The 27,296-nt window shown below is 38.3% G+C and overlaps 1 protein-coding gene across 1 annotated transcript; it reads right to left on the reverse strand.

Annotated features, from left to right (window-relative positions):
• Positions 1 to 1,323: 1,323 nt before the first annotated feature.
• On the reverse strand, positions 1,324 to 26,970 carry GNAT3 (G protein subunit alpha transducin 3). The gene is made up of 8 exons (XM_053942937.1): positions 26,853 to 26,970; positions 18,901 to 18,943; positions 14,777 to 14,918; positions 10,612 to 10,769; positions 6,651 to 6,779; positions 2,548 to 2,677; positions 2,203 to 2,356; positions 1,324 to 1,514 (listed from the first exon to the last, which is right to left on the reverse strand). Exons 1-8 carry the CDS (start codon positions 26,968 to 26,970, stop codon positions 1,324 to 1,326), a joined length of 1,065 nt encoding a protein of 354 aa, XP_053798912.1.
• Positions 26,971 to 27,296: the final 326 nt, after the last annotated feature.

The following is a 27,296-nucleotide window of genomic DNA, read 5'->3' on the forward strand; positions in this document are numbered from 1 at the left end:
TGGGCATGATGTTCTGTGTTATGGAATGTCCCTTTGGCCAGTTCAGGTCAGCTGTCCTTGCCATGCATGCATCTTGTGCCATCTCTTACTGGCAGAGCATGAGATGCTGAAAAGTCCTTGATGTAGGATCAGCACTACTGAGCAACAACTAAACCACCAATGTGCTATCATTATTCTTACACTAAATGCGAGACTCAGCACTGTGACAGCTACTAGAAAGAAAATTAACCCAGCTGAAACCAGGAAAAAGTCCCATTCTATTTAAAATAGTCAAATATTTCCTGTAGTTAGTCACAATAAATCAACAGGAGTTAAGGGAGAGCAGTTCTGCATTAGCAAGATCTATGTGTAGAGAAAGGTGCTCTGTGCCAAAGTCCCAAGGATGTGCTTTTGCCATGAGAACTGGTGGGTTTACATCTGCTCTGCAGTGGTAGATGTTACTGCTGCCATTCCTGTTGAGTAGCAGTATTATTAATTGCTTTTTAAGAAATTCTCATATTTAATTGTAAACCAAAAATGTTTCAACTTACGTTTGTGGCTTATGCAGAAATTGACAGTCATTATAATTTTTTTTCTCCTTAAGGATTTACAAAACTTGCCTCCATCTTACTGTGTTTAATTTTTCTTAAACTGGGAATTTTGTCAATTTTGTATGTGTGCAGTTTTATACATATGTCCCCCGGCTCTTCTAACAAAACAGTATAATTAAACATTCAGATTTGCACTGCTCTTCGTCATATGCCATCTAAGTCTGGGGGATTGCTTTTGCTGAATAAATGGCATGTCACTTTCAGTTGTTTATGCAACACGAATACAAAACAGAATGTAAATTATGTATTGATACTGTTTAAAGCTATAGTTTTCTTTAGGCCTCAATTATAAATTATTTTTTATTCCATCACTAGAAGACACAGGATACTGAGGTGTCCCCAGTTTCCTGAGAAGTGCTGATTGCCTGGTCTAGTGGAAGACGTTGCTGCCTATGGCACAGGGGTTGGAACTAGATGATCTTTAAGGTCTCTTCCAAACCAAGAATTCTATGATTCTATGATATTAATTTAAATAGGAATGTGACTTTGATTCCAGCAGGGTGTATCAGCAGCTGTTATCTTTCTAGAACAGGAACATTCTTTTAAATCTCTTTATGATATCTGGAACGTCTGTGTTGGTCTGCAATGCTTAGGCTGTACCCAATGTTTCAGCTGATACTAATGGGTGACTAACTGATATTGCTTCTTACCTAGAGAATTTTTTTTTATTTCAGTCAGCACATCAGGTGAAGAGAGGAAAGTGGACTGAAGCTCTGAGCAAGAGAATGAATGGTTAGAAAAGCCCACAGTCTTTCAGATTTTCTTTGATTATTATGTCTGTGACTGCATCAAAAACAAATTTGACATTCTGAGTGTCTGTGGCACAGGTCAAGTGACAATATATCTCTTTATCTTGTTTCCTTATGTTCAAGTCTAGAAATTGTTTCTTGATGTAATTTGCAGCATCTTCAAATGTGTTTTGTCCTAGTGGAAAGAAAAGTAAAAGCAAAGGAAGACACATTTCAACTGGCACTTCCTCACAACTTCAAAAAGAGAAGAAATAATGTTTTCTGCCTTTTTTTCCTTTTCTATCTCTTTGAATTAACTTTATACATTAGGTATGAAAATTTTCTATCTAAACTGATTTTTCTCTGGATATTTCTGACACAGCTTTATATATTCTCTTGCATCAGCTGGGAACATCTGGTGTTTTTTAAATTTCCAGTAGACACTACTGTGACATACAAAAAGAAACAGACTTCCCTTATGGAATGAGTTCTTAAAATAGGGACAAAAATTTTGGATTCAGTTGTGATGTGTGTGTGAGTGACAAGATACTGACTTGTACTGAAATATTGGCTGAGTCCATCACAGAACCCTTCAGCCATCTGAAACTTTTAGAATTCTCAGCTTCTTCTACCACCAGTGGAGAGAAATAAGCATCTCCAGGGAGAGAAATGAACCCACCCTAGGATAAACATGGTGAGTAGGTGAGATGAGTTGAATTCTGGCTGTGTCTGTCTCATACCATTCTTTCATGAGAAGGTTCTTAGTTAAGAGCTTTACTATTTAAAGGCTTATATATAGGTGACATGAGTCAAAGTCTCAGTGTTTAATTCATGGCCTACACTAAACATCTGAATATGTTTGCTCCTGAACACTCCAAACTTACCATTATACTCAGGAAAGCAGATATTCAGGTGAACTTTTGCTATTTTCTCTTGAAAGAGGTCTTTTTTGTTTAGGAACAGCACAATGGAAGTGGCTGCAAAGCACTTATGGTTGCAGATGCTGTTGAACAGATGAAGGCTTTCATGCATTCTGTTCTGTTGAGGTGCAAAAGGTAAACATGAGACTGAAAAATCTCATCCCCATATGTCATTTTTACTGAGATGTTCTTTACTGGAAAGAACTAATACAGTGTAATAGCCTTTAAATGGTTATCGGAGAATGGGAATGTACCATCAGAGAGTACATTAAAACCTAGAAGCAAAAAGGGTTGTTTGTTCTGACTCACCACTTCTTTATCTTCCACCAAAACCATGTCATAGGCACTGAGTGCAGCACAGAATATGATGCAAGTAACTCCTTCAAAGCAGTGAATCCACTTTTTTCTCTCTGATCGTTGTCCACCCACATCAAACATCCTTTGCAGAAAAAATAGCATATGTACAATGTGAAGCACTCATAAGGATGTAGCCATGCTTTTAATGCACAGAGTTCAAATGGAGATGAATGACAAATACCCAGCTTTTCCAAATATTGGTCTATTTCTACCCCAATAGATCATGGAGTGCTGTGTGTTGTTACTCATGGCTTTGTAGTGGGTATAAAATAAAATAAAAAGGCTTAAATACCTGCATGTAGGATTAATACTCAGTACTTACATGTGGCACTTAGTGTTGAAGAAGTGAGGCTCAGTGCAGGACTAAGACTTGCAGACTAGGATTTATTTAGGGCAGAGGTCTGAGACATGGATAGAAGATCCTCAAATTCAGTATCATTTATTACTTCATGGCTTTGCTTGCAGTGAACTGACATGTTGACCAAGAAGACATAGGACTGAATGCCAGTCACACATTGTCCCCTGGCTGTGCATGAACAGCTGTTGCCATCTGCTCACTGCCCTGGAGTGATCACTGAGCTCACTGCATAACCTGCATCCCACCTTTGCAGGGTCTCTTCCCTGTCCATCTCATTAGCTGCTCTTAAGCAGCAATTCCTGGGGAGCAGGAATCCCTTCCTTTGTACAGCAGGAATTGCAGGGCTGTCCTTCCCTGTAATAACTTCCTTCCACCTTTGTCAGGAACTGCTACTACCTTTGGGTAGTGTCATATGAGCTTTATATGGACTCTCTATGGGATCCAAAGCCATCTGGGCACACCTAGCTGGGACTTAGGGTCCTTAGCCCTAGCTTCCAAACTCCCACTGCTTTTTTTTCTGAAACAAAAGGTACCAAACTTGAAGATTTTTCAGGTGCATTAGAAAGCAGAGAAAACATAAAAATCACATTTATCCTGCTCTTAAGTTTTCTGTTTCCTAGTGTGCATGATGACTTTTTCCTGTGCCCTCTGTTGTTGAATTTAAGACTGTAAAACCTAATCCCCTGTTGGATTACCCCTTCCTTCAAGAATATGCATTAGATCTGTGGATCCTGCAGTATCTGAAAATTAAACAATTCTTATAGCAAAGAATATAATGGGATTCAGTTAAGAAACAATCATGTCAGTAGTAAACAGAGCAAGAATAATTTGTTACTGTTTTTGCAGTATCTTAATCCTTTGTTTCCTTCATCATCAGCAGTGTAGCTGACATTAAAAAAGGTTATTTTTTATAATTTTTCATCCTTCTTAGGAAAAAATGAAACCCTTTCCAGTGCTTATAATGAACTGTTTCTGCAGCTGAGGAGTAATAATTTTTTTAAATTGGGTGTCAATTAAAATGAATTATTTTGGAAATCAGGAAGTTGTTGTGGAGCAAGATTTTGATAATCGTAATGACATTCTTCCAAGCATATCTTCACTGAGTTCAGAAGGTCTACTGAAGAGTAGGGTCAGCACAAATGAAGTATCTTGACTTTTGTCTCTGATTAGTACTCAAAAGTCACCTATAATTACTTGTCTTTCTTGATTTATGCTGTATAACTGAAATCAGGCTTATGGCAGGAAAACAAACAATAAAAGCTACAAAATTTAATCTTCAGGAAAGTTTTATTTCAGTATACATAATCATGTGAATCAGTATTCACTTCCTGTCAGCTTTTAGCATATGGCTTTTTGAATATTCATGAGAAGTCACTTAAAAAGAGCAAGATGAAGGCCAGAGGCAATGCTTAAGGGTAGTTTTTGTTGTACTAACCTTAGTTTGCCTCTCTTTTCTCAGCCCAGAACTTAACACACTCACATGTAAAACCAAAGTCCCTCCATAAATGGTGGAAAATTAGATGATCTTGTTTTACCAAGATATTCAAAGTGAGTCTAGAAATCTCTATATTTTCCCAGAACTGCTCTTGAAAAACTTAGCTGCAGATACAGAATTAGCTATTTATTCCTTCAGTGGCACACACAGAGAGGTCTGAAGACTAAAATAAAGCTTGCCTGATTTCAGTCAAACTCTTCCTAGCACACCAATAGAAAAGAAGAGGACCTATGAAGATCAGATCTTCTCTGAAAAACATTTAAATATGTTCTGAGCTTTAAGTCAACATTAGTGAAATAAATTGAAGAGCACATAGAAGCTAAATTGCACTAAACCAGCAAAGTAACCACTAAGCAAGGAGCAAATAAAAATCAATGTTTTCTGTGCAACTGTAATGCAGTTCCTGGGAGCAGTACTGGGATTTAGACTTTTACTGCACAGATACAAAATGTTTTCTGTCTCTTTCAGTTCGGTAAAGAAACAAATGTTTAGTAAATGAGGCATCTGTTCATGGGTTTTTTGTATCCATGCATGGCTTATGACCTGAAGCCCCATCAGCCAAAACTCACTCTGAATGTGCAAGTGTTCCTCTCTTTATAGAGGTTTCCATGATACTTATCAAACTTGGTGCAGAGCCATCAGGATCCTCCGGCTGTTTTGCATTGCTATGGCAATGCAAAGTAGTGATACCTGGCTGGTTAACATGGATTTATAATTGTTCTGCACCCCTTTAGCAGCTCAAACACCTCAAACTCCTTTGTAGTGATTTTACCTAATATTACTCAACTACCTGAAACCACCAATGAATTTACTCACATAACACTACTACACATTTTACACCAGAGGGTAAAAACAGTGGAGCTTGTGTTTGTGGTGGCTTTAAGAGCCTTCCTCTTTTTTTGCAGACTAAATTTTGTAAACTAAATTTTCCAGACTAAATTTTGTAAACTAAATTCCCAGTTGTGCTTCATTTCAGCTAGACCCAAACACTAATGCTGATATTCTCATATCAGGGCTGATAGCATCCATGTCAATGAGGATTTCCCTCTGGTGGTTTCTTTCTCCATGCTGAATTGATTTCTTACATGAACCATGATTGTAACCAAAGGCATTCAAATTTCCAATGTACAAGGCTGGAAATACATTATTCAGAGAAAAAGAAGCTGATGTCCATGACATAGTACTGTAGCATTTGTGGGAAAATAATGAATTTTTATGAGTGACCAGAATATCAATAGATGATAATAATTTATTTGTAAGACATCTACTTCAGGATCTCATTTTGTATGTGGAATCTCTGTTGTGTTAAAGCATCTGTGTGGTGGCATAGATGATTTGGGGAATGCTTAATTGGCACATGAGGAGAAAGAAAGAAGCCAAATGAAAAATGTAAAAGTTATAATCCTCATGCTTTATAAATCTGTCTGTCTCTACAGGCAGTTTCTTGTCTAGACTGCATTCCTCAATATGCACCCCAGCTTTTTAATTGAGAATTAAATGGATTTCAATCCACAGAGAAAAGCATTATAGAACTCTAAAACGATAATAATTCATTCAAATCCATTTTCATGTGCAATTAGATGTTTTTAATTGGTTCACTAGATCTTGAATATCTGAAAGTGTAAAACATTTCAGTGAATTTTCTCAGAGGCATTATTTTCAAAATTTTTTTCTGAACATTTTGGTTTTCATCTTAAATGAGCATGAAGATATGCTTGATAATACTGAAATTCCCCATGGGACAGATTTTTTTTTTTTTTTGCCAACTGTAGTGCTTTCCTGTGCTACAAGCAGTTATTTCCATTCTCAAAAGAAGAGCGAAAGGTTGAGAGTGCGTGCAAATTGGTAGACATCAAATGTTTTTTGCGTGCTCTTAAGGACATTTAACTAGGCAAATTTCATAAATGGCACAATTATTCAAATGGCAGGATATAACTAAAGCTTTTTAGACATTGGCATATATAAAAATGCCCTTTTAGAACCTAGGATTCTGTGACCTATTTGTAATGGTCCATTATATGCTCAAAGTTGGAGTACTGATAATAAAATATCTTGTTTTTTCAGCTGTATAAAAATGTTAAATAAGACTGGATTCAATGATATCACAATGATATCACCTATGTTATAATAAGTCAATACCTGTGAAAGAAAATTCTTAAGAAAAAGAAAACTCAAGAAGACTGTGAAATATGGCTTTCATACCTGAAGTTTAAATCCTTGAAAGAAAACTGAGTCTCTATAATCCCAGTTGTCTGCACTCGGGAGTGCAGGACATCTTGCTCAGTAGGGACATAGTCTGGCATTGCCAGCCTGTCCAAATCATTGAGGTAACTAGGGAGAGTAAGAAAGAAATGGTGGCTGGTGAATTCAAAAAGTGAAATGTCCATTACATAATCACTCCACACTGAACCCCTTTTAAATATGTTATGCAATATACATATTTAAATACAGTACTGTTGGTTTTTATACAGCTGAGTTGCACAATTCAGAGCCTTTTTTTTTTTTTTCATTGTATTTAGAAGTGTTATTCAATTGCACATAATAAACATCCTTCTGAGATTTGCAGCTAAGGAAAATCCTTGTTTTCACTAGGGATGGTTGAAAACCACCTTGTCAGACAAGGGATTTTGGCCGTTTTCTCTCAGCAAGTGGGAATTGCTACCTCAGGGCAAGAACCACAAGCATCCTGCAGAAGCAGATGCATAAGCAATCACCTCAGCCTGTCAGACTGGTTGCAACAGTATTTTCCTTCCTAAGTGAAAGGGACGGCATAATATTTTGGAGGAATTCACTTTTAAGGGCTGTTTTCCCTGTAGACCTCTCAATTTACAACAAGAAGGTACATGATTATTTAAAAATATATATATTTTTCAGTCAAAACCAAAAGCTTCAATGAAACTGAGGGCCCTTTGGTTAATATTCTGAAGAGCCCTTGAAAAACCATGGATTTTCTGGTATACTGAGATAAAATCTACATTATGCGAGAACCCAAACAAGATCTTCGAAGCATGTTTTTGTCCAACACTTCTCCTGTCTCTTATAGGGGTAGACAGCTTTCTTTAAATGGCTGGGCAGAGCCTCTGAATCCTACTGGCTGGTCTGGGAATCAGAGGGATTCCCAGAGGGAATTATGTAGAGGGATTATGAGTTGACAAAAGGAAAAGAAAAAGGTGATGCCTGAGTAACTTCCTGCATTTTACCTACTAATAGTCAAATAAGGACCAAAGCCAAAAGCAAGAAGCCACACAAAAGCTAAAGCATTTTCAGTGTCCAGTTGGCACCTTCCTATTTGTAGCCTCATGTCTCTGGCAAAGAAACAATGTGTCTCTGATGTATGTTAGGCTCCATGCTTTCTTTTTTCCTCTTTACACTAAGTTTACAGTCTCTACACTGAGCCCAGCAGGAAGCTCTGCTGCTCAGTTTAACCAGAATCTTCAAAAAGAAACCTCGCAGATCATCATCCTTGTGTGCAATATTTAATAGATCTATAAGTTAAAAAGAATAGAAGAATAAAATGAAATTAAATAAAATAAAAATTTAAGAAGCTGGAATATTTTATTTGGATATTTCCAAGTAATGTTTGGAAATGGAATTTTCTTATTTTAAGTTGAATAAACTGTATCCAGTCTGCAAGGCGTGTTGAACCTGATCTGAGTAATTCAATGTTTTCTTATTATTTGAGGCCAAGAAACAATCTGTTGGGGAAAGAAAAAAAAAAGCAATATAGCTCTGTTTCTCTGAGTAGGGCCTGAGGCAAACTCATCTTAGCTCACCTTTGTGGAAGGCAGAAACAAAAGGCGTTTTGTTATTTATAAAGCATGTAAGCGCTAAAATAAACACTTGAATATAAAATAAAGTTCTGAAAGTTCTTAGCCACAAATGCCTAAATTCAATTCAGGACAGCCAATTGTAATTGCATAAAAAATTAGACCAAGTCAATTATCCAGTAAAAGGAGCTGGAGGCAATTTCAGGCTCTTCCTAGAGCCATAGGTAGCTCCAAGGGGAGACTGCAGACCATCCCTTCGCTGGGCAAGGAGGGGATGGAAGCAGGTAGGTCTTTTCTTGGCTTGGATGAGGTGTCAGGACTTCTAGACTGAGAGGAAAATGACTGAGCTAGCAAGATGCACCATGTACTACTGGTAGCTGTACAATAAATCACAATTTATAATTCCAATCTTAACCCTTCCATACCCACCATTCCATTTTAAAACAGAATTAGTTCCAGGTGAGTCTAAGGGAGAAATTCCAGCCAAATTTGACAAAGAGGGAATTTTTCTATTATTCAGAAGAAGTAATTTTTTTTTTCAATTAAAACACACAAAGGAAAAGCAGTGATCAAATTTCATTAGCATGAATTAATAATGAAAAATCTCAGAGAACATAATCTCAGAAAGTCAGAGTTTACTCAGTATTAATCAAGATTCTATGTAGGAGCTCATTCACAGTCACTGAGAAACAGGGTTTGGGGTTTAGAAGAAATTGAACTGCAGCATTAGATGGTTGATTGACTGTAGCTGACTTTGAACTGATCATTAAAAGCCCACTGGTAAGGACAAACATTAAGTTGATTTTAATGATTCAGAGCCAAAGGCTAAAATTTTAGAAGCATCAGGAACCAAAAGATGAAGACAGAGAAGCAGGATTTTTAAGAAATTAGCAGAAATGTTCAAGCAGATGAAAAACATATCACTGTAGCTGTTTTTAATGTAAGTCTAGAAATTAATAATAACTACAGACACAATCTATATTAAGCTCCTTAAACACTGAGACCTATTTCAAGTTAAAACAGAACACAAACAATAACACTGAAAGGGAATTAATTTAGGTTCTTCTATCTTCTTTGTAGGCAATAAAACCTTATTTGTCTGGCAGAGGGTACACAGAAGAGTGTTAGCTGGTAAACAGGGTTTAAAATTATTTTTAAATTTAAGAGGTAATTTTCCTTTTACTTATTATGACTAGTTTGTTATGGGCTTTTAGTGGGAATGGCAATGGAACCTGTCAGAAAGGGCATGGTAGAAAAAAATTGCTCTGTACCATCCTTATAAAAATACAACACTGCTATAAAATACTGTCAAAGCAGGCACAAATCAACATAGGCAACATTTTCTTTGTTTAGTACTCTTGCAAAAGATCTTCATTCTTGTTTGGAAGATATAAAGAGAGGAAGAATTTTTAATATTTTCTCTGCATATTCCCTGCACTATATCTACAATTATTGAACTATGGATGACTTCAAGTTGCCTCCTGAAGCTGAACATGGAGCCATGCCTTTCTTTTCCTGCCTTGTAGAAGGGACACCCGACACCTTGGAAGGCTTCACCCTGCAGGTGCTCTCAACCTGTAGGAGGAGCTCCAGGAGTGGGGAAACCTCCACCTCCAGGTCTCAGAAGCTCAGAACCTCAGCTGGAACAAACCTCTGTCCCATGTCTGGAGTCAGACTTGAACGCTCTAGAAAGACTGACCCAGTGACACCTCCCTTCGTGTATGAGCTGGGTGAGAAGGCAGCTGAGCAGGACTGGAGCCAAGCAGGAAAAGCAGCCAAGCCAGGGACTCCTGAAAAGTCTGAAGTCACTGATACACCTGAGGTAAGAGATGTGCCCCAGTTGGATGGTGATCCTTCGTGGGGGTGGGGTTGAGCAGCCCTGCTCAGCCCCCTGTTGATGTGTCTGGTTCCTCCAGGGCTCAGAAAGGGACCTGGGGCTGTCAGGCTGGAGAGCAGCTGCAGCATCACTGGTTAGGCTGAGGTGGTAATGACCCAGGGAGCACCCGTCCATGCAGCCTGGTTAGTTTAGAGGAAAGTTTTCATAGTTTCCTCCTCATTAATATTTAGCATCTTGCAACATACAAAAAGTATCACTCTAGGTAAAACCTAAACTGTTTCAAGTCACCTTTTCCTCATTTTGTCAATCTTAGAAATACTCAGAGGGAGAATACACTTTTTTTTTTTTTTTAACCATTCAAACAAGCCCACAGAAACAAATAGTTTCTGAAACCCTGTTTTCACTTGTTCCCTCCAGTTAAACATTTCTGATATATTATAAACCTTAGCAACCCCCTCATTTTCTCAGGTTAACGAGCAATGATTTCCACAGGCCGTTCTGCAAGGGGAACAGGTATGTTGAGGCAGAAGCCAGCTGTTGAGCAGCTGGTGTCACCTACTAGGCCGCCGAGTCGCTGAGCTGGTACTCCGCCGCCCTCACGAAGCAGGCCTGGGTGCCGCCGTCACGCCACAGCTGCTTGATGAGCTCAACCAGCTCAGAAGACATGCTGCCATCCTCCAGAGTGGTTGCCATGGCACACAGCTTCCTTTCATCTTCCTAAAGAGAAATTTCAGTAAATATTGTGTAAGTACGCTGTGCCCCTTCACCTCCTTGAAGATGAGCTTGGTTTATAATGAGTTGAAAGGGCAAAATTTCTCATTTTCACTGGTTTTTCCAGGTTGCTGCATTCACCTGTGCATGTGAACATCTTTTCACAGGTTCACTTTCCTTTAGGTAGTGCCAAGGTTAGGAAAAAATTGAAATTGTGATACACAGAGTTTTCATCTTTTATTGTTTTGTTTTGATATGAAGGCTCAGTTTCATTTTACCAGAGGCACTCAAAAATAGTCCAACTTGAATGGAAGGCTTTTATATTTTATATATATAGGGTATCAAAAATTAAATTAAAAAGGACATTTAACTTTAAAATGCATTATAACTATATCAATACAGAAATCTATATCTAAAGGCAGTTTTGAATGTGTTTGCAAGATAAATTTCTAGCTTTAGAGCCCAGTAAGAAATGTGAAAAAGTGAATATAACTAGTGAATGCATTTCCCATATGTGGGGAAGAAGAAACCTTTACAGAATAAAATCCCAAATACTTTAAACATATTATTCTGTAATGTCTTCCTTTTAAATAAAATTCCTTAATAAAATAAAAATATTTTAAATAATCTATTTCATTAAATATATTTATTTTCAGTAGTTAACAGCTTAGGAATTTACTGTAAATAAAGAGCAAGATTAAAATAATCATTTGATACACTGCCACAACAAGGGATAATTATAAAATATAGCTCCTTTCTAGTCATAGAAGAAGACAACTCAAGTGACTTGCAGTCAATAGTTGCAAAATTATAAATGGATACTGATAGACACTATTTTGGCAGGGAGTATGTTTTATTCAAAACTGGGAAGCATCTTCACAAAAATTTTTAACTAATTTATTTTAGGAATATGCTATATCTTTATGTCTCAAGAGGAGTTGCAGTTTATGGAAAATTTATAAAAGTCAGAGACAGATCAAAAATTAAACACTGCATTTTTTTAAGAAAGAGAAATTGAGTAGGCAGAAAAAAAAAAAAAAAAAAAAGAGAAATTGAGTAGGCATGGAGGAAAAAAACCCCAAAACGGAGGAAATAACCACTAGAAAATTGCCTTCACTGGAACAAGGGAGGAGGACAGCAGGATAATTGCCCTTCTACATCAAACAGTACCAGCTCCATTTACACCCCCATCCCCTCCTGCAGTGCTGGGATCAGCAGAAGCGAGTCACTCTCTCGTGTGTGCGCCGCATTTGTCTCCAGGGTGCACACTTGTTCAGCAAAAGGATAAGAGTTGGAATGCTCTCTGCTTCAAGATATGACATATCACGGAATGATTACAGCTATCCACCTACTAGGCTGGATTTGTAGGTTGAATCACCTACAATAAGAAGCCTTTAGCTCAGAGTCTCTAGGTGTAGAGGGTAAATGTTCATTGATTATTATGCAAAAGGGGGCAAGCGTGGATTTTCGTGCTTACATAATTGTCCTGGGTAATAAGAATAATAAGTACAGGTGGAATGTCCTGGGTGACTTTATGATGCTTGTATCCCCATTCATTTGTTTAGCCCAGAAATAAGTTTTGCACCTTTGAGATTGGTTCTGAGAGCAAAGGGGGGAAGAGAAGAAGCGTGGAGTTTGTTATCCGAAACTGCACTTGGTCCCCTGCATCCTCTCCTGGATTGTGCTGTCTGCAGCATGGACAGACAGTGGGACAGAGCTCTCCTTTGCTGTTAGTTAGGTTTTAGCTAGCTGAGGCTGAGAAGTTCCCTGGACTGTGGCTTTTCTTTTTCTTGGAACTGTTCAAACCTGCTCTGGACTGAACACCCAGAAGAGTTCCGGCAGCTCGCACATGTGGTCTGGGCCACAGGATTTCCAGTGCTGGGTAGACTGATAAGAGACTGAGCAAGCCGAGCTACAGCCCACCAAGGGGTCGTTCTGAGTTTGTCATCTCTCATTGTTTAATATTGTTCATTTTTTTGTGCTGGTGAATGCTTTGCCTGTAAAATAAAATAAACAGTTTCTTCCACTTTTCTCAAGGAAATATTTTCCTGAACCGCTTGGGGGAGGGGATGCTTGAATTTGCTTTCTTTAGAGATTGTCTCCCCAGTTTGCCCCAAACCAGGACAATAATAAAGAAAGATAGCAGCAGATTGAACTTATCACATTATCACCCTGATTTGTAAAATTTTTTGTTTCTCACTGGCATTTACAAAGACTTCAGATGATTTTAATGCTAAAATAGATTGCAATGATGTTTTAGAGAGAAAAAATTACCTCACTCCCTAGAACAGATGTTCTTTAAATTAAGTGTTAAGGCCTTTTCTGTACCAGTAAGATGTATTTGCAGGCAGTCCTGGAACATGGATAAGCATATTGCTTTTGGGACCAAGATAATCCCAGTCCTCAACTAGATGACTTTGAGCAGCTAAATCTGGACCAGAACACACAGCAAGAACAAAGTCCAGCTGAAATCAAAGCTTGTATCAAAACAACTCAAGAAGAAAAGGCAATGTTGAGTGGCAATTCAAATAAATATGACCAAAATTTCTATTTTCTCTAAAAATCACATGCAGGTTGCTCTTCTGTTATTCTGGGAGAGAAGAAGACAGGCACTGCAAACATTCTATACAGCTGTATTCACTTGTGTTCCTAGAAGCTATTCTACAATGACAGCAAGAGTGAGCTGACTGTGCTGTAAATGATAAACTTACAAAAGCTGTGTTTTCTGCATTTGGTTATATATAATGCTAAGAAATGGACTGGGCTATTGTGCTGTGAAGTCCCTTGAAAAGGGTATCTACGAAACTGGCATAGAGGGAGCCTGTACAGATATCTCAGAAAATTTGTCAGGGTTGAGAAAAGAGTCTGAAATACAGGGGCACAGGGAGAACATATCTCAGTAACAGGTGGCAGGGTCTGCACCATGTAGTGGAGACCATGAGCTGAGCCAGGCAGGACTTGTGGCCAGTGCTGCAAGGTCCAGCTGTAGCCATGGCTTGGGCCATGCAGGGTGCTTGATGGCTCCTTATGCAGTACAGCATATTAACATTGCCCTGTTTTCTGTGTGTGCTGCTTTTGGGCCTTGTAACATTTGTTTGAATGACTTGCGTTCATGGAAAATATTTAATTTCTGTTTTGTCAAATGCCAGTATGAGATTTAGTAACCCCTGAAGATTTTGTTTATCATTTTTTTTAGGGCAAAGTACCACATGTCATTATAATGAAATGTAGACTTCTGGAACAAGTAAAGCTCTTTCAGATAAGCAGATGTTATTCCCTTCAAGATAAACCTCTAGGGATTAAGCAGAATTTGCCAAAACTGGAATCAACTGATATTCTCACAGGCAATTGAGAAATCCTCAGCAAGATGTGAATTACAGACTAAAAGACTAAATCATTGCACAGAGAAGAAAAGTTTTTCCTTTATTTCTGTGCTTGAAAATTCAGCATGATTGACAAAAGATAACAGGTCTTCTTCCTGTGGCTTTGCCTTTATCTGCCTGTGCAGAGGATTTTTGACTGTGTCAGGAATGTTGTATACCACTTCCCTGTGGTGTGTGCCAATACTGCATCCACACAACAGAGAGGTCTCTGTTCCAGGAGCAATGACAGACTGAAATGCTCCCAACATGTCACATGACCTTTCCTTACATGGCTGAACCCCAAGGTTTGGTCATAAAATGGAAATATTTTTTACATTTCTCTATAGCAATACATAAGTGACTAAGCAGCTAAGAAAAGGTTATGGTTTTTTTTTTTCTCTGTTTTTTTTTTAATGTCTTTGCAACTTGAACATTTTTTTTGTGGCAATCAAAATAGGATTTTATGCAAAAGTTAGGCATCAGTTTTGAGAAAATAAGTGAGGACATTTTGTCACATGTAATTCAAATGGTACTCAGTTTCCACTGTCATAAAGAAAATACTGGATCTTCTTTGTTCTACTAGTTTCTACTATTATATTACAAAAACAGAGGTCCCAATACCTATTTCAAGAGAAAGGGTGTCATACTTACAATTCTACCAGGGTTTTCATAATTGATTCCTAACTTAGTCATTGCTTTCACAATGGCCAGGATAGACTGCACAGTGTTACTGTAAATGATAGGTCTGAACTCCATGCGTTCCTCGTAGGTGAAACCATCTTTATGGATGATCCTGGTGAAAAAAAAACAACAAAAAGCTTATGGGATACATAAAAAAAAAAAAGTACTGAAAAGTTAGATCAGACACTTTTGTAGTCAATGTGAGAAAGAATTGAATCCATCTGGCCCTTGGAGAAGCATTTTTCGATGGTTGATCTGCCTATTCTGCTAGAACAGGAAAACAGCAGTTTCTGTCTTTGTGAGGTTAGTTGTCTGCACCCAATCTGAGTGAATAGATGCTGGGGGTTAATCTAAAGCAAAGTATGAGTCTAGAACAAGAGCCAGGCCCATCCCTGGAGATATAGGGCAAGACACATTTCTGTACTTAGATCCCAAATGTTTTACTATTGGAAATTACAGTATTAGTCATGGGCTGTCACTGCTTGTTCAGCCATTCTGATTTTTATCCAGAATCATACCTAGATAGAAAAATTACTGGAAAAAATGTTTTAGCACTGAGAAGCACTTATCAAGAAAACAAGGAAAAAATTTTTAATATTTCTTTGTGAACCAGCTACAGTTTCTAGTTATAACAAGGTCTTATAATTTCCAGGCTTTGGAGACTTACATTTTACTCTATAGGGTAAAGAGCCTTAGTAATCAATTTCAATTCAATCTTTCTGACAGAGGAATTAGAATTTCATAATCCTCCTTGACTGGAGAATGGCATGTGCTTAAAGTTCTCCAAATCAGTGTGCAGATTATATCACAGCTTAGAGACATCTTTTTCCATGAGTTGTGAAAAAGGATGAAATCTTCACCCACTTTGGCTGGGTGTGCCCTCAATGAACAGACTTGGAACTGCTTTGGCTGTTGGAACCAAGGCTCTATTCTTCCTCACCTCATCTGGACAGAGATGAAGGCTATTAAATACAGTATTTCTGTATTAAATACAGTATTTCTGCTTTGGGGTTTGGTATTTTACCCCATTGTGCCCAAGACACACTCTGGAGAGAGCTACCTAACTAGCCAAGTCAGCCCGGTCAGAAAACAATTCACTCACATACACACACACAAAACCCAGTTGACAACTGATGTGTCTTAACATCTCTCTGATTTATGGATGGCAGAAAACTCAAAAGTTGTATTCCTGTGCCTGTAGGAATAGCATTTTTAGGAAAAAATTTCTTTAAAATGTTTTCCCAAACACTTGATCAGGCGACTCTGTGAACTCTCTTTTGAAGCCTTGCTTTTTTTTTTTTTTTTTTTTTTTTTTTTTTTTTTTTTTTTGAATGCTGTTTTCATCATGAATTCAAATGAATTCTGCAAGATTCAAAGGAGTTCTATTGAACTTGGGAGAAAGAAAAAAGAGGAGCTCATGGAGCAGAGACCACCCCCTCCATTTTATGGATGCAGTCTTCTGAGGCTTTTATTCACAAAAGCAGGGCTTCTCATCAGATAGGTGACTTTGATTCAGTCTCAACAGGCATGATGAGTTACCAAATATTTTGCTTCCTGCTTTTCATTCACTGAAATATTTGTAGAAGCTTCATACTGCTAAATAAGAGCACAGCACAGAGATACGCATCTTGGTTTTAAAAAGTTAGATTGCACACTGGAAATTATGCAGTTAGAAGCACAGAGCTCCAGAGATTTTTTTTTTTCTTTTTAGTAGCTCTCATAACCATCCTCATCTTTTTATGCTGCAAGACCCTTGCAGCATATCTGTATTTTGAGTATCAGAAGATATTTTTTAAAGTTTAGCAGGTGGATATAACTTTGATTAAGACTGAAAAAAATGTGATTTTATTATTTAGAAAATTATGTTATTAGTTATAAAATTACTATTATTTTACTGGATGATTTCTTTTGTAAACATTTATCAGTGTTCTTTAGAAAATGTTATGCTTCATTGAAAAAAATTAATTAATATTGGGGATTTTAACTGAAAAAAATCCCTTAGAAAGTCCTTGGTTGTGACAGAAGGATGGTATTTTATATGAAAAAATACAATTTTTGTGAACAGTTTTCCTGTAAAATAATTAATATTTGTGATCAATTTGACAGGTCATGAATGCACAAGTCTTTATATATAACTCTCAGCTTTGCAGTGTTCTCCCCTTCCTCCATGCTGTTAAAGCTTACCAGCCTTCTTAAAGGGCTCAGTTCAGAGGAACATTTTTAATCTGCTCCTGCTTGGGGAAGCTTGAGCACAACACACCTCAATGGTTTGCTGAATAGGGAGGGTCTCCTGCATGGAACGCAAACCAGAAATAAATTTATCTACTATTTCACTGGAAAAAAAAAAGTTAGCAACGTATTTGGTGGATGGTTCTGAATCTGTTTTATTACAAAATTAGTTACTTAAACAGTAGAAATCTGTTCTTATGATATAATATTTTTTACTTAACTCTTTAAATGGTGCAGATAACTCTGCAATGGTGAAGATAATAAATAGGAAGGGGAGCTTAAGTTCAGAATAGTATTACTGATTTAATAAAAAGGTTGCTTGATTTTTACACAGGAAGAGATTGGTGCTTACAAAGTGGGATCAAATCTAAACAGCTGAAATCCCTGTGTCATTTTTTTCTCTATTTGGACAGGTTTAGGAATCAGACTTGGACATCTCTATGAAAATAAAACTAGACATAACAGCAATATTTTATCAGGTTGTGCAGTAAAGGAGGATTTGCCATCAGTGTAAGTACAGTGCCTTGAACTTTGGTGGATTATTAATTCAAACCAGATACATAATTAGCATTTTGGCTGCACTTAAAAGAAAAACATCTATGAATTTATTTGTAACCTGTTTTACTATAGGTGAAAATATTGTCAAACTAAATTGTAAATTAGCACACACATGTAGAGGGATTCAGCTTTCCTCTGAAGCCAAGGAAAGTGAAGTTCCTGACTTCAATCTCTGAGGGACTTTGTGCACTTTGAACAAACAACTAGAAGTATTCTTGCAGTAGATTTATGATGCACTTACAATATCTCTGTAACCAGATAGTCAGTCCAAATTCGAACAGGGATTTCTGCACATGAGCTTGTACAGCCTTTTTTTTTTTTTTTCCAGATTGATTATGAAAACGTTTTGTATGAAAACTTTTTGTGTTGATAATTTTCTTACTAAAAGCAGTTCTTACATCATTCCCTACCCATGGTATCATGGGTAGCAGCTGCTCACTCTGCAGGCTGGTGGCTAAATGTATTCTCCCCTGGCCTGTGGGAGACCTTTTTAACCAATGAAACAAAACAAAACAAAACAAATACAAACAAACAAACAAACAAAAACCCTCACAAAAAACTCTCCAAAAAAACCCAACCCCCCACAAAAAAATATAACCTCCCCCCCCGCAAAAAAAAAACCTCAGGAAGAAACCCCTCTCTGTTCTATGGTATAATGTGAATATTTTGATATTTACTCTTGAAATACAGTGAAATCAAATGAAATTGATAAGAGAGACGATTCACACCAAGTATAGTAAAACTGTGGAACTACTTGCTGTAGAATGCTGTGGATGTTTTTAGTTTACATTGGTTCAACAAAAGATTCAGGAGCAGACATGAGGGCTGCTATAGAGGCAGAGTGGTGCTGTCTCCAGTTCAGGATGGTTTCCAAGCCACAGATCATCAGATACTGCCAGGCTACCCAGCACAAGTGTGTTGGCTTGGCTGCTCTGATGATTTGCAAACATCCTTCACTGGCATCTGCTGGAGACAGGGTCTGCCAGGTGGTTCAGCCATGACTGCTTGCCTCTTACAGTCATATTCCCACTACAGTAACTCCCACCAAAGCCAAGGAAGCAGATTTCCTGGTCTCCATGCATGGACCCAGTGAATGATTTGGTCATTCAGATTTGACTACCAATCCACCTGTGTGTCTCAATCCCTTGGTAATTTTCTTTATAGTATATTTGAATGGAAGCTTGATTTGAATGATGTTTCTTTGCATTTTATTCAAATAAACATAAATATTGTAATAAGATTTTAGCTAGACAGCTTATACTACAAATACCAAATTCAACAGCTGATATTCATATTCAGATACTTACTTCATTTGCTTTACAATAGTGCTCTTTCCTGACTCTCCAGCACCTGCAGAAGGGGAATGTTGAGAAGATATGATTGATAGATGAATAAGAAGCAAGTATTAAAAATAACTCTCTGGAACACAGAATTTCCTATCTATGAAGAGAAGTACAGATGCGTTAGTTTCTCGTTGTACTAAGTATAAACCCTCCCTAATGTCCATTTGGATTTAAAAAGAACAAAGTTTGGGTTAAAGTATTAATACTGAAAAGGAAAGGGACACTTGAAAAGAAGTGAATATTCAGTCAATTAAAGAATGTTACAGAATTTTTAGTTAATAAGTAAATAAAATATGGATAACATTTTGATTTCATCTCTGGCAGATGGGCAGGAAAACATAAACAAAGTACAGCCTCTTTTAGTGTGCCATTATTACCTGATTTGTAGCTGCTCTTTTAATTTGTATAATGACCATTTGTAAGCCAAGTGAGGCACATCCATGCCCTTTAGCCAGCTTCTGTGAGCAACTGGAAAACCAGAGTGTAAAGATTTATATGTGGTCTAGCTCATGATGCAGAGGCAGCACATGAGCAAAAGTGTTGACCCTGTTTTTTTGTCAGTTCCTCTGCCACGTGGTCTTCTGCCATGGCTGGAAGTAGGAAACCTGCAGAGCAGTCCGCCACTTCCACCTTGGGAATGATTCTGCAGGAAAACCCCACAGCTGCTGAGGAGGTGCAGGCATTTGCTTACACAGCCAGTTCAAGAACTAGGGTATAGGTTTGGTCAGATTATGGACTGCTAATTTGCCCTTTTATCTCATGGAAAGTGAGTAATCACAATGCAAAGTGCCTCCATTGCAAATCAACACAAGTAACGGATTATCATCTTCGGTCAGTGAGAGTGATAAGGGTTGGCAAGAGCTGCCAAAAAAAGAGATGGATTTTGAAAACACCTGAAGAGAGGATTTAACTTTGGGAATCCATAGGACAGGATTCATAGAATCAGAGAATATGCTGATCCTCACAAGACCCCTCAAGAATCACACCATGTGCCTGAGAGCACTGTCCAAACACTTCCTGAACTCTGCAGGCTGGTGCTGTGACCACTGCCCTGGGGAGCCTGTTCCAGTGCCTGACCACTGTGTGGGTGAAGATATCAGACCTAAACCTCCCCTGACACAATCTCATGCTCTTTCTTTGAGTCCTGCCACTGATCTGATCAGTACTTGACCATCAGTTTCCCCTCATGAGGTTGTTGAAGACTGCAGTGAGATCTCCCCTCAGTCTCCTCTTCTCCAGGCTGAACAGATCTCAACTGCTTCTCATAATGATTCCTCTCCTGACCCTTCACCATCCATCCTCATGGCCCTCTTTTGGATGCTCTCTAATAACTTAATGACTTTTTATATTGAGCTGCCCAAAACTGCATACAGGGCTCAAGGTAACAAATATTCTTCAGATTTTTAAGAAACTGATCTATTCATTACCAGAATTTGTGTTCTCTTTCCTGGCTGCTGATGCTGTGCCTGAATCTCCCAGGACAGAGTTGGCCCTCGTGGCTGCCAGGGCACTGCTGGCTCATGTTCAACTTGCCACTGACCAGGACCCCCAGGTCTCTTTCCCCAGCAATGCCTTCCAGCCTCTCATTCCCCAGTCTGTTTGTACATCCAGGGTTGCCCCATCCCAGGTGCAGAATCCAGCACTTTCCCTGGCTGACCTTCATATGGTTGGTGATTGCCCATCCCTCTATGTTGTATTGTGTTTTTATATTTCTGTAATAGTTCTGTAACAGTTTGCCCCTTCACCCCCCATTTTCTGCCAATGGTACCACCCCGAGCTTTCCTGCCTTTCCCTCAATGCCAATCTCCCTGAAAATGCTCAGTCACTCCCCTGTCCCCTCCCTGGTACCCTGTCCATCACTCGGCTCCCCATCCCACTCTCCCAGAATCTTCCACCTTGGGCGTTGAGTGAGTGGACGAGGGCCAGGGGTCCCTCCCTTGAACTTCCCCCATTGGTTTGTGTGTCTGTCTGTCCTTCTGCCTTCCGCTCCCCCAAATGCCCCCACTGGTGAATGGGCGTCCCTTCCCCCTTGTCACTGCCCCGGTACTTAAGATGTTGTGAAAGGCTGGGGGCCCTTTTGGCTGTTGGATACAATGGCATTCGGAGCTCCTCGGAGCTCGGATTAAACCTGAGACTGATTCCCCCGCCTTGAGTTGGCTCCTTTATTGCCTCCTCAGACGTTGCCTCTCCTCCATACAAGGCAGACAGCGAAGTGCTCTGTCTTAGCCACTCCCCGACTCTCCTCGAGACAGAGGGGAGTGTCCCCCGCAGCTGACCATGCCTCTGCCGGGCAGGCAAAGCCAGGGGGCTTCAGAGTGGGCACGGTGGCACCTCTAATTTGTTGAGATCTCCCTGCAGGGCCTTTCTGCCCGGGAGGGAATTGACAGCTCATCCAAATTTAGTTTTGTTGAGAAACTTCCTTAGTATTCCTTCAAGTCCTGCACCCAAGTCATTTAAGATGATGCTGAAGAGAACCAGGCTGAGGATGGAGCCCAGTGGGACCCTGGCAGTGACAGGTCCCCAGGCTGATGTCCCCCCATTCACTGTAGCCTTAGTGCCTGGCCCGGGAGCCAGCTGTGCTCCCATCGTGTAACTCGGTTATCCAGCTGTGAGCTGGACGTTTTATCTTTTTTGAGAGAAAGTATCAAAAGCTCTGCTGAAGTACAAAAAATTCATCACAGCTTTTCTCATAGTAGATTAGCTTTTCCCTCATGGTATGGTGTCAAATACTTCTGACAAAACCAAAATCTGAGGCCTGAGTTTTTAACCAAGGACTTCTCAGTAAATAGAACAAACTGATTACAGACTTCTCAAACACATTCTGTAAAGGTAACAGTATTCAAATGACAGGGATTAATTTACACAAATGAATCACAAGAGACAGCAAACCATAATCAAAGCATTTTCTGAAACCCATGATGTGAATGGTAGAAAGTGCAAGAGAAAAGCAAGACCATGCAAAATGGGCTGATGCTGCCATCTGCCACAGTTTGGAAAAAATGCAAATTTGTTGTAGATCATTTATTATTCTTTCAGTCACCTTCTCAAGAGCTTGGTAAAGCCCTGTCAGCAAGGTAGTGTTTGCTACACTTTTTGTAGGGAAGAGAGGAGGCTGTACTGAGAATTCATACATTCACCTCATGGAAAGATGCCAGGAAACATAATATAGACATTAACTTCTCTTCCAGAACTGAAAGACATTTCATCTATTAAAATAGAGTGAGAGATGTATTTTATATATTTTGGATGCAATTTTCTAGCTCTGATCATCTTTAATTTATGATCCAATAATGTTTTTATCCAAACAACATGTGACTTTTAGACTTTGGCTTCACCATGGAGTATCATCTTAGTTGTAGCAGCAGTTTCACCCCAGGAAGTGGGTCAGGAATAATTTTATTTGCACCTGCTTTTTTAATTCCTTCCCTTCAACATGTAGCCTCCTTCTTTGGCCAGTCCCTGGTACGGAAAACAGGGGTAGGGCTGCATTTCCACTTGCTGCTGTGGATTTCTACTTGCAGAAATACTGGCAGAAGTACATCACAAAAGACCTAGAGTGATTACCAGGGAGCTGAAGGCATCTTCTTCAAGCCCAGATTTTCTGAATCATAGACAAGAACTTAAGACAAACAGTCTTGTCCTGAAGCTCAGAAAGAACTTAATCAGAGTTTTGAGAAGCTCTGTCAGCTAACATCTGCTAACATCTACACTTCCCAGAGATCACCTCCACCATGCCCCAGGGCATGCCACTTTGACGTGCTGAACTTTTGCTGGCTGTAACCTGCATCTCTTACTTTGGGTACTCCAGAACTGCATCCCACCATGTCCCAAGCCTTCCATAGTTCTGGGCATCCTGGGACTGAGGAGCAGGCTCAGGAAGAATAGTCATGCAGCAAGGCTGCAAAGGAGCTGTCCCCCAGCAGCTTGACACAAATTCCCCTCCTGCTCTGAGAGTGCTCAGCCTCTTCCCTGCAGGTCACTACGGCATGTGGACAGAGCAGAAATAGAGAAAAAAATGAAGGTGTCCTGAAACCCAGTGAGAATCTCACAAATTCAAGGGAAAACAGAACCCAGGCTTTCAGCTGTGATTTGACATTTTTGTTTTTCTAAGCAAAATTTGTTTGAGTATCTGTGGAGAGCAAAGCTTTCAAGATTAGCATCTGCTGAGGCATTGAGCAAGGTTCTTATATATTAAGGTGCTCAGATAAAGAATTATTATCTTTTTACAGTTGTTATTCCTGTGGAAGGAAAGGTTTAGTTTAGAAATTTTTCCAGAATTAAACACAGGGAACTAAAAAACTCCTGCTGAATATTTTGTTTAAAACCTGTCAGAAAACCCGCTGCCAATGACATAAGTCAGCCAAAAGCAGGAAGAGAAAACTTTCAAATAAAATGAGAAAATGTTTCACACCCCTGCCTGATCTTTGCCTGTGCCATTCAAAAGTCTGGATATTATGAACTAGAATGGAAATCATTCATCTTCTTGGTCCTCTTATGAGACTCAACAAACTTAGTGTATGAAAGAAAGAAACTCAAGAAAAAAAAAATCTAAAGTCTAACCTTCCTGAGAGAATAGCATCCTTAAATACTGCCCTACTCTCCAAAAAAGAAAATCAGTATATTCCCATCAGTGGGACTGTTGGGCTATCTTTGTGCCCAAACCCGATGTTTTCAGGCTAGGTGTTAATAGCAGGAAGTTAAGCTTCAGCAATACAGTAACTGTTTCATTTAACTGGTGTTAAGTATCTATACTATAAATTTCTACATTCAGACTACTTACCAGAGTCTCTTATAGTCAGTGGAGAGAAATATTTGCTACGAAATCTAAACTAAACAGCTTCAATTTCTGTTCCCCTGAAACAGATGTTTAAATTAAATTGTGTGAGTTGTGCCCCAGAAGGTGAAGTGAGGATGACCAGTTCTGTTGAGGTTGGCTTTCATCTTGACACTGAAAACTGTAGACAATGAGACATGGAGTAATACTTTGAAAATAAATAAGTTAAAATGTTAATGATTGTTTAAACTGTGTTCTTATATCTGTGAAATAGAACTTATAATTCTTTTTTCTGTGAAACATCACTGTGAGCATCAGCTATTTTGGCTGTGTTTGGAATGTGCACTGTACTTTGCACACCTATAAATTGAAAGCTTGCATCCTGCAACTCATACAAACTACAGGTGATGTGGCAGGCCAGATACTGCACTGATACAAAGAAATTAAACTTTCACCGTGGAGTTTGCTCCAGACTCATAAAACAACCTGATCTTTTTGAAGTATAAATATGTAGAGACCATATTTGTGGACATGTTGGGGGATGGGATGGCTTTGGCAGCATGGGAGCACCTAGCACAGAAGTTTAATGCTCTTGACTCCTGGCCAGCTTGTGAGGAATGTCACAATTTGACATAATTTCCCTCCTCCCCCAGTTTATCTGTGCATACCATGTAAACTGTAAATTATCTCAGCCCAGTTAGTGTGTTTGTCTGGGTCATAGAACTTGACATAAACAAACTTAATGCCTTATTTTCTGAATATATTTTCTATGTTTTGTAAAGGGACCTACTGGAGGCTGTAGAGACACCACACTAGATTTTAAATAATACTTTCAGAAAAAAGTCAGAATACCCTGTTTTTTTTTACATTTTAGGTGTAAGGAAAAAAGTGATTTCACTGAAAAGCTTATGATATATATTTCAATTTTTTTTTTTGAGTATTTTCTACCAACCTGCCAACTGCAAAAACAAAATATGACATCTGGTCTGAAGTATAAAGGTAACATAAAGCCTGGCTGAACAGAAAGCTAGGACTAGGTAGGACTAGGCTGTCTTGAACAGAGCTGCCCTTATTTATGAAGTCTAAAATTTGTATCATTTCTGATATCACCTCAGAGGTGTGGAAAGATAACAGGTACAGATCTGAACACAGTAGATTTAATTCTTTCCTATCTGGCCATTTCGCACTCTAGTGGTGCAACAGGCTCCTGATACACAGTTTGTTCACATTTTTTTAAGAAGAAAATTTAAGCTATGAAGCATTTTATATTTTTTTTTCATCTCTTCAGCATATTTTTTATGAAGACTTTCTGATCTATTGTTCAGGAGAAAAAAAGCCTTCCAAAACATTACCCACTGATAAATTTGAATTTTTATCATGTGTGATGTGAGTAAAGGAAGATATTATAAAATTTTATAAAGGAGTATTTCAGATCCAAATGATCATCTTGTCTCATGAAAAGAGTTCTTGTGGTACCTAATGAAACTGAAATATGTTCAGGTTGGAAATGAACATAATAGAAGTTTTTTTCATGTAGCTTGCATTGAATTTCAAAGTATTTTACTAAAAGCATCTCAAGGTTTCTATTAATAGTGTCAGAAGAAGACTGATTATATACATTAGGAAGCATTTAAAACTAAAGTCCTTAATACTAAATATATACATATGTTCAGTGGTGGGGGGTGGGTGGGTAATTTACTTGGTGTCCTGCTGTAAAACAGCCTTCAGTAATTCTGTAAGGGCATAAAAGCTTGAAGATAAAACTGCCTAAATTATAAATTCCTCTTTATTTGGAAAATTCCTTTTTATCCCATACATTCCTCTTAAAGGATTTCTTACTTTTTGCTTATGGATAAATTTGGATAAGATCAAATGCAGAATTAGCTGGATCCTGGTTCTAACTCAGTATCCAAATGTCTTTTTGCAACAATGCATTTTAATTGCTATAAGTTTATTGAATTTTAAACGAAAATATTGTTCTGGGATTTTTGGACTGACTTAAGATTTCCTCATTAGGAGCAATATTTTATATTACTGTGGCACAGAAACTCTTAGTATTCTTAACTGGACTGAAAAGCTTTGTATGCCACAATCCAAATACTGATGTTACATATAAAGTATCAAACTTCTGCTTTCCTATTCTTATTTGAGGAACCTGCATATTCTTCTCTTATTTATTTCTGAATAATAGTTCTTTGATTTTTAACAGGTATAAATAGACCTTTTTCACAAGATACAAAACAACAGAGTTGATTTACTTTATTTAATCTAGTTTTGTCTGAATAAATGCCAGTTTAAAACCATTTGCAACACCATTTAAAACCAACTTTAGTTACAAGAAAGGCAAAAAGAGACACAATCCAATGATCAAAGACTGGTTTTCTATTCATTGGGAGAAATCGCTATTAACTTTTACAGGAGGCTGTTAGAAGAAAAACATCAAGACAGTGGATATTTCTTGTAAGCTGCACAGCACCACGGGAAAAAAAACAAACAAAAAAAACCCAACCAAAAATAAAGCTGTATCATGAAAACAAATGTATTTTCTTTTGCCATTACAGCCTCTTTCTTCTAATAAATTGATTATAGTGCGGATTAGAAGGAGTAGTTTGTGAGAATATTTATCTGTATTCATCTGAGTACTTTTCATTCCACTCTCCATTATATATCAAAAAAAGCCATTCTAAATCACTTTCTGCTTCTTTTAAAAATGGAATGAAGCACTTCGGAAGATAAACAATATCAATATCTTGTGACACGTGGATTTTTATGTAACCACTTATCTAACTTAATCCTCCTGCAAATGAATGCATACAGATCCATGAAAAAAAGAGATAAGTGTGCTGTGTTCTTTGTAAATTTGTATCATAACATGTATTTTATCAGCAAGTTCTCATTTCTCAAACATATTCAAAGTCAAGGATTTATAACATTTAAAATTACAATGATATGGCCACTTCCAGCCTATTCCTTGTGATTTCATGAGTGGTCACAACCAGAAAATATTTTAAACATATATTACAGAATTGTCTTCTTCAAATAAAATAGTGAGAGGTGAGAAATTCACTGTACTGAAATGTAATTCCAGAGAAAAACAACCCCTCAATGGAAAAGCATTATGAGCAATTTTTATTCTATTTACCCAACAGTAGTAGTTTGACTGTCCTGGCTTCCCTCTCTGCATCTTCCTGGAGTTTCTTTTCCAGCTCTCTGGATCTCCTGGCTGAGTCCTTGCTCTCCGAACTGGCTCCACTGCCCATCTTGAGATGTTAAAAATCCTCTTTGCAGCTGATTTACTTCTTATCAGACCAGTTGCTTTAATTCAGATGGACAACCATCAGGGCTCAAAGAAAATTTTAAAATCCCATTGGGTCTCTATGATCAGCCTTCAAATCAAATGGTCCTTTTTCACCTGCCACATGACCTGAGATGCTGTAGTCAAGCATTTACATAGGAACACAAAAAGGAAGTGTTATGATGTCATAGAATTAAAGCTATCCATTCCAGATCAAATCAAAGTATGCATAGATCTCCCTTCTTGTTCAGGGAGGTTTTGTTTCACATACTCCAAAAAATGTGCAAAATG

This window comes from Vidua chalybeata, chromosome 5 (assembly GCF_026979565.1).
Source record: "Vidua chalybeata isolate OUT-0048 chromosome 5, bVidCha1 merged haplotype, whole genome shotgun sequence".
In the NCBI taxonomy this organism is placed as follows: domain Eukaryota; kingdom Metazoa; phylum Chordata; class Aves; order Passeriformes; family Viduidae; genus Vidua; species Vidua chalybeata.